At 45.5% G+C, this 16042-nt stretch overlaps 1 protein-coding gene across 1 annotated transcript in view; it reads left to right on the top strand.

Annotated features, from left to right (window-relative positions):
* The window catches only part of SIRT4 (sirtuin 4), a 6704-nt gene extending 1024 nt beyond the window's left edge, over positions 1 to 5680 (top strand). The window contains 5 exon segments of the mRNA XM_009330814.1: positions 1607 to 2112; positions 2798 to 3092; positions 4255 to 4401; positions 4404 to 4457; positions 4927 to 5680. Coding sequence (XP_009329089.1) covers positions 1613 to 2112; positions 2798 to 3092; positions 4255 to 4401; positions 4404 to 4406 — 945 coding nt within the window. The 5' untranslated portion in view covers positions 1607 to 1612 and the 3' untranslated portion in view covers positions 4407 to 4457; positions 4927 to 5680.
* The last annotated feature ends 10362 nt before the right edge of the window (positions 5681 to 16042 follow it).

Genomic DNA, 16042 nt, shown 5'->3' with positions numbered 1-16042 from the left:
AAACCACCCAGGCACTGAAGCACAGGTCATCAAAAGTACTTAGGTGCCAGCCTTTTAGACAAATAAGCTCACTGCTTGAATACCTCTGACTTCTCAGAGCTGCCACAGATCTCGCAGGCGCTGCAAGTTTCCTGTAGGCAGCATTTATGAAACTGCCCACCTGCTTTAACCATTTGACAGTGAACAAGCTGCACAGAGCCTTCCCTCAAACCATTGCCTGTAACACCCAAAAGGGACCTGCTCCAGCTGGCTGAGGACTCCCAGTGAGACCCAGTCCCTTAGGTGTCCTCCCAGTAATTTCTGGTAGTGAGGGCAGAAGTGTGAGTGGGTATGAATCTGCATCCAGGTGTCCCACATTACCAAGCAAGCTTTAAGCACCAGACTATCTGGGGCCTGCTGCAGTCACTCTTTAGGATCATCCCTTTTTATCAGTAATTAAAGCCCTCCCCTCCATCTTCCAGATCTCATACAAGCCCCCTTGCTAAGGGAGATGGTGGTAGGGAGAAATACCAGACAGTCAATTCTCAGTACTGTTTCTTTCAAAACTTTTTGCACTTTGTATGCAAAACCATAGAGAGGCCCAGAAAAAAATAGTTTTAAAGTAGTGATAATGGAGAAAGGAGAACTACAGACTGCTAGAAGGACCAAACAAAATCAAGGTCCAAACCAATCCACTCCTGTCACAACAGGTCCTGCACACAATTCCAGGCTACTTGTCAGCAAAGCTATCCTGCTTGTCCCCAACAGGGCATGCCGTTCCTCCCTTAAAGCAGGATATCCCTCCTATTCCTACCTGCCAGGCAGTTGTTTCCGCTCCCCCCGCATTTGGGTGAGCCATTCCCTCTCCAAGCCCCCTTTTCCTGCTGGAGAAGCAAAGCAGTACCCCTCCACCTCTCCACTGACTCTGGGGAGGTGGCATCCACAAAGGAGGAGGTGCCAGAGGCACTTAGGCAGTGTCCTAATCATCTTCAGTCCCATTTCAAGGCCTGTTCTGCACCAGGCCTTTATAAAAAAAACAGGAGTAACTCCAGACAAAACCTTTGTCCTGAAAGAGCAACATTTCAAGGTTTTTCTCTCCCTTTCCACAACACGTGCAAAGGATGGGGTAAATAGAAAGGACTGATTTGGAGCAGGCAGAATGTTAAAGAAAGCAGAACAAGGGTCTCTTCTGGGGAGGAACCAGATGGACAGTGCCTCTAGGGTGGGGCGCTTGGCCTCCCTGCCATTTCTTCTCTGCCCTGTTGCACATACTTGGGAAAGACTTTGTATGCTTAGGTCTTTCTGGGCTCTTTAGAAGTCCTCTTAGGCAGCCATCCTTCACACCAGGATAGAAGAGCAGGAATCCTGCAAGTCAGGGGTCCTAACTTTGTCCTTGTACCTTGAGCAGTCCTCAGTGTTACCCTCTGTGAAAGGGACATACGAGCGCTGTCCTCAGACGGTGGGCTTTAGTTAACGTTTCCAAAGTAATTTGTGTTTCTTTACTAAAAAGAAAAAAGAGCAAAGAATACTTATCAGCATCATTTTCCAGAGAATCCCAAGAAAATGAAATTAAGGACATGCTCTTTGCTTTCTTTCACCTGCCACATGTTCTGTTCTTGGCTTTTAGCTGAACATGTTCTCTGCCATGAAGTTGTCAGGAGTTTGCAGAGCCATCAGATTCCATCATTTCAGATGCCATTCTTTATCCAGGACCTCTCCAAACTTGGCTTTTGTGCCAGCCTGTCTTCCCCCAGATCCTGTGGAAGTAGAGGAGCTGCAGCGCTTTGTTTCTAACTCCAAGAGGCTGTTTGTAATGACTGGAGCTGGAATCTCAACTGAATCGGGGATCCCAGATTACCGCTCTGAAGGTGTCGGGCTCTACGCTAGGACAGACAGACGGCCCATCCAGCACGCTGAGTTCGTTCGTAGTGCCAGTGCCCGGCAGCGGTACTGGGCAAGGAACTTTGTGGGCTGGCCCCAGTTCTCCTCCCACCAGCCAAACACAGCACACCTGGTACTAAGAGACTGGGAGAAGCTGGGGAAGCTGCACTGGCTGGTGACCCAGAATGTGGATGCCCTTCACACCAAAGCCGGGAGCCAGCGCATGACAGAACTGCACGGCTGCACACACAGGTACTGTCTGTTGGCAGAGGGAGGATGGTTAATCCTCCGGTCTGTTGTTCAGGGTGACTGACAAGCAGGTGCAGCGTTAGCTGCTGAGAAAGGAGGCAAAATGTCGATGCTATATTCCTGGAGATGACATGCTGAAAGGTGGTGTTAGGCTGGGGTAGAGGAAAAGATCACAAAACAGTGCCGTTCACAGCACAGTATTTAAGAAACATGAACACCACTCCATTTTTTTGGAGCATTATTTGGATCATTTCCCTTGGAGCCTGCATCAGGCAGAATTCCCCCTTTCCTTGCTACAGCAAATGTCCTCTTAGTGAAGAGGACAAAGGGATCCTGAGGATGCAAGGATTATCCAGGGCTAAGCAGAGTGGATAGTGTCAGACACGCACAAGTTGAGTGGACTGGAGAGGGACCACCACAGTCTGGCTGTGATCACCCAAAGTTTCCAGATGAAAAAGCACAGCCTGAACTGGGAGAGAGGATGCACGGTAAAGGTCAAAACACTTCCTCTAGAGCATTCTACAAAGCAACAATTGGAGGTAGAAAGACAGCTCCTTGACCTGTACTATTTGGTAAATAAGTGTGGATAATGACAACAGACCTTCCAGGCCTTCTAAGGAATAAGTTACAGACTCCAGATCTTCAGCTGACATGAAACTCTCCATTAAGACTTTGCTCTGAATTTCAGGGTTTTCTGCCTGGTCTGTGGAGACCAAATCTTGCGCTCTGAGCTTCAGGAGCACTTTGAAGCTCTGAATCCTACCTGGAAAGCTGAAGCATTTGGTGTGGCTCCGGATGGGGATGTCTTCCTGACGGATGAGCAGGTGTGTAATTTCCAAGTCCCAGCCTGCCGTAAATGTGGTGGAATCCTGAAACCTGACGTGACATTCTTTGGAGACACAGTGAGCCGGGAAAAAGTTAATTTTGTGCACCAACGCCTGGCGGAATCAGACTCCATGCTGGTGGCAGGATCCTCTATGCAGGTAAGTAGGTCTTCCTCCCACACTGCATTCCTATCTCTGTGCTACTCTGCCTGCAACAATCCTTGGTCCCACAATTTAGGACTACTAATTGCTTGTGGATCAAAACAGCCTCTCCAGAGCTTCTTTGTATTTTATTTTTGCTGTGGATGGAACCTGGCTTCACAGTTGGCCTGTTTGGGCTTCCCTGTCACTCTATTATTGCCAGTCTACTTCATGCTGCTATAACTAACTCCATTCATATATTCAGACCTCTCTCTGCTACCTCCTCCATCAGTACATTGTAGGTTCGCAGTTGCCCATAAAGCCAAGATACCTGATACAATTCAGTCCTGCAGAGATCACCACCCCACATTTTTTTGCTTGAATTTTTTAGCCTTTGGCAGCTTTCTAGGCCTCATGGCACACTGTGTGAAATACCAGATTTTAGGACCTCTAATTCCTGATTAAATTCTGAAGAAGAGAGCAGAAATATCTCTGGTTGCTGCTTAGGATTGTCCTTTGTATCACAATGTGTTTTCTCCATTAGCCTCTTATCTATGAGGTAAGGTAGTTTAGAAACCCCTGTTGTTTAACCCGTGGAAGCTTTTGGAGTAGAGTTTGTGTAAGAGAAATTTTTCCAGGAACAAGTTCTATTACATTAAAAAAAACCTAACGCCTCCCAGAACAAGATAAAAACCAAGGCTGCCTGATTGTGATTCTCTTGGCTTCAGGATACTGGAGACAAATTCCTTGAGCTTGCACTTCTTAAGCTTATAATCCTTTGTACAGGAATGATTGAAATGCCTTAGGTTCATTCTTGTACTACCTAAGCTGGGCCATGTGAGAACCATCAAAGTAGAAGCATTTAAGTACCTATGATAACTAATAAAAACTGCTGCAGAGATTTGCTAAAAGACAAGGACGTTTCCCTTCAATGTACTACGAATTTTCAGTTTTTATGAAACCGCAAATCCCTCACTGACAGAGGTTAAAAACTGTTCTTTTCTGTGCACTCCTGAATGAAGCAATTTTCTACCTGAATTAAGCGTAGTTGCCTAACACAGCATGTACATACAGCCCCTTTTCCCACTGCCAACCGCAACTATTTAACTTTCCTTACTCCTTTCTGTAGCTCTTCTTTTGCCTAAGCTGCCAGTAACTTTGTCTTCTGGTATTCCTGCAGGTATACTCTGGTTACAGGTTTGCTCTCGCTGCCCGGGAGAAGCAGCTGCCAATTGCGATCCTTAACATTGGGCCCACAAGGTTAGATCACTTTGCATCCTTAAAACTGAATTCCCGCTGTGGAGAGCTGCTGCCTTTGATTGTTGCACATGACCCAACAAGCTGAGCTTCAGTAGCTACCAGGAGTAAAATTGTTTCTACAAGGTAAGTACCTTCCCTTATCAGTCACCTTACGGGGTAAGATGATGGGTTCCCATCAAATGCTGAGACTGAGATGTGCTGACTAAAAATATGTTCCCACAATGTGCACCAAAACGTGGCTGTAAGTTTTCATCTCTAGCTGATGATTAGGCCCATCCTAATGCTCTGATGGGCCATGATACTGTTTCCCATGATCATAAACAAAAAGCATACTAAGTGCTAACGCTCCCAGAAAATTGGGCAAGAGTAGCCAGAAGACTCGGCAGTGTTGAGTTCCAATCCATTTGTCACAATCTGAAGGCTACAAGGGATCCTCTGCAGATTCAGAGAACCTGATCAGCACTGTTGCCTTTGCAACTGACAATTCAAAAGCTGTGCCTGTTGAATTGATCCAGCTAATCCTAATCAAAACACTGCTGTTTAAAATAATCAATTCCATCTATAAAGCACCTTCTTCCCTCCACTCCTGCAGGACTCATCATGTCAAAAGGTGAAAACCTCAATCTAAGAGGCAGCTGTGAGATCCAACGCATGGCCCTGATGACACCAGGAGAGGGCAGCAAGCCTTGCACATGTCAGCCTGACCAGTTTTCTCCATTGAAACCATCTCCACTTACCAGGAAACAGGATGATGATGATGAAAAGTACTTTTCTGCCTTACCTTGCCATTGTAAACAGTGCCTTTCCTTTTTATTCACTGTGGCAGGATAATCAGACTACCATATCTGAGAACAAAATACCTTTCTTATAATTGTCCCCAGAGAAGAATGAGGGACAGGGATTTTGACTTGAGTAACTTGAGGCTATAGCACAGGAGGGCGATGTGGAAAACCATGGTATCTGCTGGAAGATCCAATACCACTAGAGGTCAACTGTGGAGTGTGCAAAGAGGAAAAGGAGGCAAGAGGAACTGCAGTTGTCATTAAAAAGTTTCAAAACAGAAGCTGAACAAGAACACTGCTCTTGTAACAGGTTATTTGAAAGCACAGACTATAAGGCTGACATCTTCTAGCAAGGAGGGGAAGTCAGCATTTCTGTCAACTGTTGGTTGACAAGCTAAACTGCTTACTATCTGAACCCTTTAAAAATTATATATCGGTTACTTTAAGCTAAACTGACCAGCACTGCTTTCAGTGTGGCTGCTACATTTTCCAGAATGCATTTTTTGAAGATGTTATTTAATTAATGAATAGCTAAGTAGTGAATTAAAATTGTTTACAAGACTGATACTATTTGCATTGTAATTTCCTCTCCCTCCTATGATTTATTTAAGTACAGTCTCAATAGCCAGTTTAGATTCATTTTTTCTATAGCAAAAATGCAGGATGTAATTACTAACAGCTGATGAATTGAGAGAAATACAATTAAATCTGTACAATAGGTCTCCCTCAGGAGATAATCTCAAGCTATTAATAGATGTAATTTTCCACACTCCTAACAGGAGATCCATCACTACTGGGTAACCACATTTTGTTGATCCTTAGGGTGGTAACGTAAGACATATTAAACCATTTATGGAGTAGAAGACAGAATCTTGCCCAGACTAGAACACTAAATTTTTGACCTGAACTTCTGGATGAGTCTACTGCTCCGCTTCTGGCTATGAGGGAGATTAATTGTTGGGGTCTTCCAAATGCCCCAGTCCTACTCTCCACATAACATTCCCTGTATTAATATTTTGACAAGAACTGTAGCAAGCAGTTGGAAGCAAGGATGCCAGAGTCATCTGCTAAAAGGGCAAGTAGCAAAGCAAGGACAACCGACCACTCTGCATCCAGTGATGCAAAGTTCTTTTTTGCTTTGTTATTGATTCAAATCCATGCTAGGCAGGAGCAAGTAAAGCACAGAATCTAAGGGATACTCAGGCACCCAATTTCTGCAGAAGGTAGAGGGAATTAAGATACTTAATGTGTTTCAAGATTTGGCTATTGTGGGTCAGAGGAGAGACGGCTCCACTTAGAAGACAAGCGACATAAGTTCAGGACCCCTGCCTGCATTCTGCTCTCATTTAATGGAGATCCCACTTTCCAGCGAGTTAGATATCTGCTGTTTGGTAGTGAAGAAAGCTCACAGATGTCACTCCATCTTTAGCATGGTACAACTGTCCTGCTAACCACAGCTTTTGCGGAAATCATTGCTAAGCCACAGCAGGGTCTCCACACGCAGCCAGGGAGCTTGCACAGAGTGTTTATTTGCATAGGTTTTTCCATGTAAGAAGAGACATTTATGCCTCCTTAGCAGAGGAACTGAGGCTGGGTTTCTCACTATCCGTGTCATCTTCTGCACCACCTTGAAACTTGCATGACATAGGTGTGTTAAAAACAGAGGCTGCAGGTTTAGTGCCAGTAGAGCCAGCATTTTGAGGTGTGGGAGCATTGCCAAGAAGTCTAAAACAAGAAAACATTTCCAGTGAGGACTTGGCATTAGCAATGTGACAGGTAACTAAACCTCCCACATCTATCCCTGCCTCTTCTCCAGTTCAGCAGCTGAGCCTGTGGGAGAGGAGTCAGGGTGTCTCTTCAGCACCGCTGATAAATGAGTCGTGTTACCCTGGCCCTGCACTGATTACACTATGTACTTTTAAGTCACTAGGACAATGACTTACAGTAAATGAACATTTACAGTAAATTTCCTGTGCATGGTTTATTACTATATGTTAATGAGCATATATACAAGTATATGAGGCTGAAATGAAGGAATTCCTTTTTTTTTTTCCTGCTAAGTTGATCCAGCATTACTAAAATTGACTTCTTTTAGAGCAAGATCAGAGCACTTCACTTCTTAACATGTTCCCCAAGACACCACTGAGAAGTAAGTTCGCTCAACTGAGAAATGCCAGAGAAAGCCTAAGGTTCCTACACCAAGAGCCAGATCTGCATCACTCTAATGCTGATTGACGCCTTCCCCTGTCACTCCCTGGGGACTGTGTGGGAAGATGCAATGCAGAGAGATTAACAGCTATCGGAAGATAACTATGTCATTGCAGATAGCTAGCAAAGACCTATTCTGAGAAGTTCATGTTTCTCAGCTTACTGATGTAGTTACCAGCCTAGAGGGAGTTACAGAAACCTCCAGGGTTGAGCACTACAGGATGCAAATTAGCCATGCTGTGAGAAAACAACAAACAGTAAAAGAACTCACCTAGTGTTCAGCTTTACTCTCAGCCTATGCAGAATTTGCAAGGGAGGAGGGTTTTAAAAGGGGGAGAAATATTGTTCCTAAAAGACTAAACAAGAGGACAGGTAATCTTTGTGTTACTGGCTGAAACTAACAGAAAAAAAAGAGTGTTACAGAGCCTGAGCAGTGTTCTCTTCAGAAAGGAAGAGAACTTCTGTTCTCACCAGAAAGGAAACACAGATCCTTTCTATCTACCTTGTCTGCTCTAAGCCAGCCTTATCCTCCACATGATTCAATCCTCTCCTACCTTTTCTGGCTCACTGTTGTTAGACCAGTCCACCAGTATTTTAGATCAGGGCTTGAAGTCATAGCTCTGTCCACCTATGGGTGGCAAAAGTACATATCAGACAACAGCACAAGGACAGGTTTTTTACCATGAAATTAGCTGAATCAACAGCTTATGCTCTTCCCTTTTTCTTCCAGCTGTTCCTACTAGGACAAGCTCCTGAGGTTTGGATAGAGGAGTGAGAGTGCCTTATAATGGATTTTTCTGCCGCTCCTCCTCTGAAAGTGGGGTTGGAATTACCCAAAGCAAATAAAAGCTACTTCCTATTTGGCAAATCTTGTCTTTTTTTCTGGGCAAATTCTCAGAGCAAACTTTGTAATTGAGTCCTGCAGCCCGAGAAAGATATTTCACATACTGTGCTTCAGTGAGGGCAGCACAGACTGCAGATGGCCTGAAGGACTTGTGCCTGGTGGGTGTGGTGTAAGTGCAGCCTCCCTCATCTTACAGTCAGATTGCTCCCACTGACAAACCTGCTTATTCACGACTTCTGGAAAAGGACCGAAGACCCTGGGCATGGTGAACTTGGGAGGTTCAGGAACCTTGGAGTGAAGGCAACTAAATCTACCTTCTAGGGTGTGCTTCTTCCCCCTTGACTGTCTTGGATGTCGCCCTTTCCCAGTCTTTGCAGCTGTGAGGAGGAAAACAACAAAAAAAAGTATTTCAAACCAGTGCCAACTTACTGGTTTCCTCAGTCTATTCATTCAAAACCTGGGGCTTGGGCAGGACAGATGGAGTCTTCCTCTCACATAACCCATCCTAGGGCAGCCCCAGGTAAACAGCAACTGAAAGCAACAGTCCTAGGAGGCTGTCTAGAGTCAACAGGAAAAGAATGAGGAGGCTCTCAGCCAAACGCCTGAAGTCAGAGTTTCTTATCACTACACCCAGCCATTTTCTATGGTGTCTCAGTGGAGGGTTTTTGAGTGATCTGAATTAACTTGGCCTTAGCAATTGTGGTTTTAGATTACAGAAAAGATAATTGTGGTGAGAAAGTAAATTTACGATAGAGGACTTTGCCTCTCCAGTCCTACTAGTCTGGCCATTTTCATCACTGATAGATACTGTGAAAATATCTTTCAGATGCCAGATTCCTCCTGGCTGATGCTTTCTTTCTGTAGGGACAGGAAATTCTGGTACATGGGCTGTTAAACAGCTTCAATTTGTTTGGTTGGAGCCTTAAAAAAAAAGAGGTGGATGATGCATTTGGAGTAACACCACAAAAGAGCCCATTAATCCTTTTCCTCCTATCATATCGGTTCTGTGAGCTTTTCTAACTGCAAGCGTCCCCAGCAGAGGCTGCACAGCTGAGTGCTCTGTCACCTATCCACCCAAGTCCTGATAGATACAGAAAATCAGGCAGGGGACACAGATGGACAATAAGAAATTCATACCCACTCACCCTGACAGGACAATTATGCAAGCAGGTAACAATTACTAAGGCTAAATATAAGGGGGGGGGAAGGGGGGAAGCATTTTGTGTTAGGGGGCCTCATCATATAGAACTGTGACTTTTACACACTACAGGCAAGTGGTTTTGCGTGAATGACCCAAGTACTGCTTGCCCTTGCCCCAGACAACGTATGCAGCTTCAGCATATGCAAATCAGAAATGGTGCCTTTTTGCTAATAAAAGAGGATTTCTAGGACATTCTGCTATTCCTTTATCAGAAGACTCTTGCAAAAAAAGAAACATATAGAAAGATTTAGATGCATGGTGCATCCAGATTTCCAGTGTGATCCCACATCTTCACATTGGCAAGGGCCAAGGAGAAGAAAATCCAACTGGACTCTAATTCTAAAGACTGAGTATCTGTAACAAGTCAATCTGTGCCCCAGAGTTCATAGTCTGACACAAACTGCTGCTGGTGGGAGGGCGGCAGTGCTTGGCTTCTCACTCAAGCAGGTGGCATATGACAAAAATGAGATTATACCCTCCCCTATTTAGCACTTGGCATGACAGAACTTAATTTGGTTTAACAACTGACTCCTGTGTCTGTGCACAGAACTGACCATGGCTGCAGTGAGACCCCTCGTCTCTCTGTGCACCTACTACTTCTACAATAAAGAAGCTGTGCCTGCAGGTAAGGAAAGCTAGAGGATCCTCAGGAAATGGAGGCTATCACACAAGTGAGATTAAGGCTGCCTTCTCACTAAGATGAGTCCCTTTGTTGCTTGGGGAAAACAGCATTGGAGCAGACACAAGAAGCAAATGCTTTTTGATGCATTTTCACAGCTTAGCATGAAGGGGAACAATAACCTCTATTTATTGAGTTGCACACAGCCAAATGGGTTGAAGACAATTCCTAAAGCTCTGCCAGATTTATGGTGATTGGCCCTTTCAGTCAGAGGGAAATTTGGAGCTGTGAAGAGCTGATCAAAGAGGAAAGCTTGTTTTAAAGGGGGTGATGAAACATGGAGCTCGTGGCTCATGAAAACTACCCAAAAAATCCAGGAAATAAGTTTTAGTGATGCCCTGCAAAATGGAAGATAAATCAGCTGTCTTGCAAAGCAAGTGAATATGTTTCTCCTGTAGAAACTTGCAGTTGCAGCAAGTGGTTTCTGCTGAGGTGGTGATAAAAAGAGAGGGATATACAATACTGTATCCAGCAGCAAAACAGTTGATCTGGGGTAATATCTTCTAAAAAAACCCACAGAACGCCAGCCACCTTTCTGGTGCTTTCCCTGAGCTCTTTCTGCAATTCACACTGGCAGTTCCCACGCGAGAAACTATTTGGAAACAGCAAGCAAGGCAGAAGGGGCATTTCAGAAAGGTGTGGACTGAACCACTCCTCCAACCAGCACCCTCCAGTGACCAGAACCGGTAACACTGCAGAGCCTTTCCCTCTCCAGCTTGTCCAGTTATACACTTAACCCTCTGCTGAAGTGGTCTACTAAATACTCTTAGGCTGTTATCAAACCCACAATACTACTACTCTGCAGTTACAAAAACAAGACAGTGCTTGCACGCAGCATTTAGCAGATGAATCATCTCAACCACTTCATAGGGAAGGAGGTATAGCTACCCCATAATGGGTACAGCTACCCATAATCCTTTTATGATGCATACTATTGGGCTGCAGAAGAACTGGAGTCAGCAGTAGTTGCCCAACTGGTCACTGCAGCAACACTACTGCTTGGTGTACTGGGGAAGGGAGCAGAAGTCCCTCTTAACAGCCTTTCACCCACCTTCCCCATGCAGATACAGTGCAAGGGAAGCATGTGCTAGGCTAAAGCACAGGGAACAAATAGTCTACGAGTTCACCTCATCCTCACTGCCAAGAGACAACAGCAGTTCAAGGAGGAAAGGATGCACGACAAAGCAATTAAATCAACCGAACATTTAGGATCTTGCTAAACAGAAGTATGCAGTTCAGCTCAATGAGGCACAGGCAGCTGAGTGCCTAAGCATTTGCTCAGCAAGCTCTCACATCTAGGAAGTCAGGTTCAAGGTCCATCCTTGTACACACTGTTGCAAGCCATCACCTCTGCTCCCTCACTTGTAACACTCTCCACCTATATTCAGTTCTCTTCATGCTACCTTGAAAACACTTCTCCCATCTATTAAGCTAGGACAAATTGCATGCTCGCCTCTGTACTGTGAATAACTGCTGTACAAACAGCCACAGCAGAAACACCGTATTTGTATACAGTGGTATTGAACCTGCTCTTTTCTCTCCAGGTGACAAAACAGTGCCTGGCTCTGGAAGCCAATTCTGCCAGGCATGTTTTAGTAAACATGAGCAGTCTAACTGCAGTCCAGAAAGTCACTGAAAACATCAGAGACAAGCTGAGTAAAGTTTTTGTCTTCCAGTCCTCAATAAACAGTCACTGATCTCTCAAAATTACCATGAAAAAAAGTATTCTGAGCCTTGTTCAGATCTCCATACCGTCTCTGTCTTTCTGAGGACCACTCTCCACAATAAAATAGGGTAAGAGAGGGTGACCTAAGGGACATGTATGGGTCTCCATTTCTATGCCAACAGCAAGAACCTCAGCATCCCACCAGTAGGCCCAGCCATGCAGACCCAATGCACAGCAGAGTTTGTGGAGTGCTCTCTTTAATAGCTGGTTATTTCACTTGATACCAGCAGAGCAGAGTGACTGGCTTTGCAGGATTTCTACACGTCAAAGACTTCTCCGTGCCTAGCAGGGTCAGCTATTCCCAAACTACAGCTTGGTGGGCTACAGGAGATTTTTGGTGTTGGGCACACAGTGTAAGTAGCATGGTTTCTCACATCAGGGCACACAGGTGGTGTCCAAGGAGCTGCAGGCCAGGGACACACACCACAAGAACTGGGCCAGCCGAGAGAGTGGGCAGGGACCTTCAACAGTCCACAGAGAGGAGAGAAGCAGGGGAAAGCAGATCTGCAACAGCTGGTGTATGAACTACATAGGATCTGATTATTGCTTCGTGAGGGCCTTGCCCCCAGTGACACCAAACTGCAGGAACGGTCAGTGCTGAATAGTAATAATTGTCTAACTTCTGTACAGGCCTATATATACCCACTATATGGCCTGAAACCAAAAATCAGGCATTCAGCTTGGAGCCAGAGCAGCAAATATCAAATAGGGACCTCAGTTCCTCTCCCAAGTTGTGTGAGTTTTGATACTGACTTCAACAGCAGTAAGTTCTCGCTCTGAAAAGAAAGTCAAAGTAATATTTTAAATGGGAAGGGTCTGCAATACCCTTCACTGAACGTGTTGTTTTCTGTATCTTGTCTGTGGAACACTCTGGCAGTAAAAGGTGCTTTCGAAATGCTCGTTATGTTCCCCTGTCTATTCCAATAGACATTTCTGCTCCAAAAGATGCATATTCTTTATGTCTCTTATTTTCTGGGGCAGCCCGCCCCAGAGCCTGGATAGCCAACAAGCGCACAGCAGATTCAAAGAGGAAAACTTTGGTAGTGTTGCCCAGGGGACAGGGCACTAGGCTTGGAAGGATGAGACCAGAGAGAATTCTTAGTCCTTTGATCAATCCAGAAGTCACACTGTGACATTCAGAAAGCCACTTTGCCTCTCTGCATCTGTTTTCCATAATGTAATAGACATAATACTGTGGCCCATGCCTTTTTGTAAGGTATTCTGAGGTCTACTGAGAAAAAACATGAAAGACATGGTAGATAAACAGTATCACTATTCTCCCCAAGATCTTTCCTAAATGATCAGGAACAAAACCGCTTTTAAAAGGTGAAAGGCAGAGTCAAGACAGCTGGGGTTTAAAACCACTGTTCCAGATACAAATGATATCTACAATTCTGTGTGCAGCCCCTTGTCTGCTCCCTTCCCACCAAAGAAAGATACCCAGTTACCACATTCTGCACTTTTTCCCTTCTGCATCACTAACTAGACAGTGGCAGAGAAGAAGAAAAGCAGAGCCTGAAAGGAAGAGCAACAGTACAAGTGTCTAATATTGGTCTCCAGGCCCAAATGGAAACTGAAACACAGTCATTACCACGAGCATAGTTGTTTGCTCTCTGTATGTCTCGTCTCAGCTGGAGTACTCTCTCTTTCATCTCCGCAGTGCCCATATAGTTAGAATAATTCAGCTCGCCCTGCAGAGCCTGAAAAATCTTGGCCTAGAAAACAACAATAGAGAAAAGGAAGATAAGACCCCTCTACTCTGCTCTGCTGAGACCCCACCTGGAGCACTGCATCCAGCTCTGGAGCCCTCAGCATAAGAAAGACACGGACCTGTTGGAGCGGGTCCAGAGGAGGGCCACAAAAATGATCACGGGGATGGAACATCCCTCCTATGAAGAAAGGCTGAGAGAGTTGGGGCTGTTCAGCCTGGAGAAGAGAAGGCTTCGGGGAGACCTTATTGCAGCCCATCAGTACTTAAAGGGGGCTTATAAAAAAGATGGCGGCAAACTTTTTAGCAGCGCCTGTTGTGACGGGACAAGGGGGAATGGCTTTAAACTAAAGGGGGGGAGATTTAGACTAGATATAAGGAAGGGATTTTTTACGCTGAGGGTGGTGAAACACTGGCACAGGTTGCCCAGAGAGGTGGTGGATGCCCCATCCCTGAAAATATTCCAGGTCAGGTTGGACGGGGCTCTGAGCAACCTGATCTAGTTGAAGATGTCCCTGCCCACAGCAGGGGGGTTGGACTAGATGACCCTGAAAAGTCCCTTCCAACCCAGACTATTCTATGATTCTATAAGACACCGAGACTTCACTTCTGCAACGTAAGCCCACAGACACACCATCCCTCCAGCATCTCACACGCCAGCTGCAACGGCTGCTGTGTTGTATAGGGCTTCAGAGCTCCCACGCTTGCTGAGCACAGGGATACCTTGTATTGCAGGTACTCTGTTTCTGGTCTTGGAACAGAAATACAGACCGGCATGGCAGAAGATCTACACATACTGTTTGTATTCCCCGTAAGCTGGCAGTAAGTCAGTCCAAGCAATACTGGCTTGCTCTTAGATTCTGCTTTCCACAATGTTCCTCAAAGCCCTAAAGAGCGACTTTGCAACAGCACAACCCCTTCAACCCTCCCTGCCTCTGCCATTGCCTAGGGTCTGCCGCTTCACATTATGTGAGAAGATTCCCTATATATTGGGCTCACTCAGGGGACTGTTTAAATCTAGTTAGGTCTTTCGCACTGCTAAAGCAGCACGTAAATGAGAAGCATGATCAAGGGACCAAACATAAGTGCAGGCTTATAAAAATCTGTATGGAGCAAGACAGATATAGAATGAATTGGTGCCTTCACCTAGCCATTGATTTTAACTAGGGAATGCTAGCATGCCCCAGATGCTGGATGACAGAAGTAGATATACTACTCACCTCACATCTAGAGAGTTTCTACTACAGGGAAAATTTATACCAACAATTTCTGAAATGCTTCCAACTGCACCCCAGCTCTCTTCCCTGCTTGTGATGATATAGCTCAGAAGTACAATGTTTTTTCTAGATAGTGATGGCATTTTACTTTTTTCTCTGCAATGGCATTTATCATTTATCACTACAAAGGGATTTCAGTAACATTTACATTTACTTAGTACCTTTACTGCTCTACAAACAATAATTTCAGAATCAAAGCTAGTGTGTGAGGACAGGAGACCTCATCTTGCACTTCCAGCCCTAGGAATGATTCATCTTAGCCATATGACGGGAGCGCATCAGGATCCTCAGGATTTCTGTGGAGGACCCCAAGAGCTCAATGTTTCCAGAAAATTCATGTACACAAGCACCCAAGGAAAAATAGGCAACAAATATTAGTACAAAACTAGGACTCAATCTGCCTTCAGATGGAGTATCCGGCTGAGACACACACACTCTTTTCTTTTTTTTAAAAAAAGAAAAACACAATTCACCATCCTATCTCATTATAATCCTAATACCCTCAAAGATCCAGTGACCTTCACTAGGAAGGCATTGCAAGTACCTTCAAATAAGATATCAAGCCAGCTTCTTCCTTCTCCATCTGTTTCTGCTTTCTCAGAGCCCTCTCGCAGATCCTTGGGTTCTGCTCCATGTTTGAGTACAGTTCACTCAGGCATTGCTGAGTGTAGGACAAAGACTGCTCCTCGAAGTCCTCTAAGGAAATCAGCTTGCAAAATGATATACTGAGGGGATACTCGTCGTCAAACTCATCCAAGATCTCCATTCTGTACCTGATCAAAGATGACATGGCAGGCTGTATGCTCTCCTCCAGCTGGTGGAGGCAAGAGAGCTATTGTCTGGTGATGAACCAGGGCCTTCCTCCTGCCCTGTCAGCAAACAGGGACATGTGCAGGCCCTACCACAGGAGCTCACCAACACCCTCCCGAGAGCCTCTGCCAGTAAAACTGCCTCTGTAGGGTGACAGCACCAAGTCTGGGCGGAAGCTTGGTGCAGGGCCTTGTCAGGACAGGAAAACCGGGGCAGATACTGTCCCCTCAGAGGGGCTCCCTGCCCTCCCCTGACTTCCAGGCCAACGTTACCTCTTCCCCTACAGCTCCGGACCAGGAACAGTGCTAGGCAGGAGGCAGCCTCCCCAGGGTAAGCACATACGGGTCTCGGAGCAACGAACACCCAAACGGCTCAAGCCCCTCACGCGGCCATGCCCCGAGGGATACGCACCCACAAGAGGGGCAGCCGCGCCTTAGCCAACGTGTGGGCAGCCCGAGGAGCAGCGCCTCCCC

This window comes from Pygoscelis adeliae, unplaced genomic scaffold, assembly GCF_000699105.1.
Source record: "Pygoscelis adeliae isolate BGI_AS28 unplaced genomic scaffold, ASM69910v1 Scaffold358, whole genome shotgun sequence".
In the NCBI taxonomy this organism is placed as follows: Eukaryota; Metazoa; Chordata; class Aves; order Sphenisciformes; family Spheniscidae; genus Pygoscelis; species Pygoscelis adeliae.
This window is presented reverse-complemented; position numbering and strand designations above follow the sequence as displayed.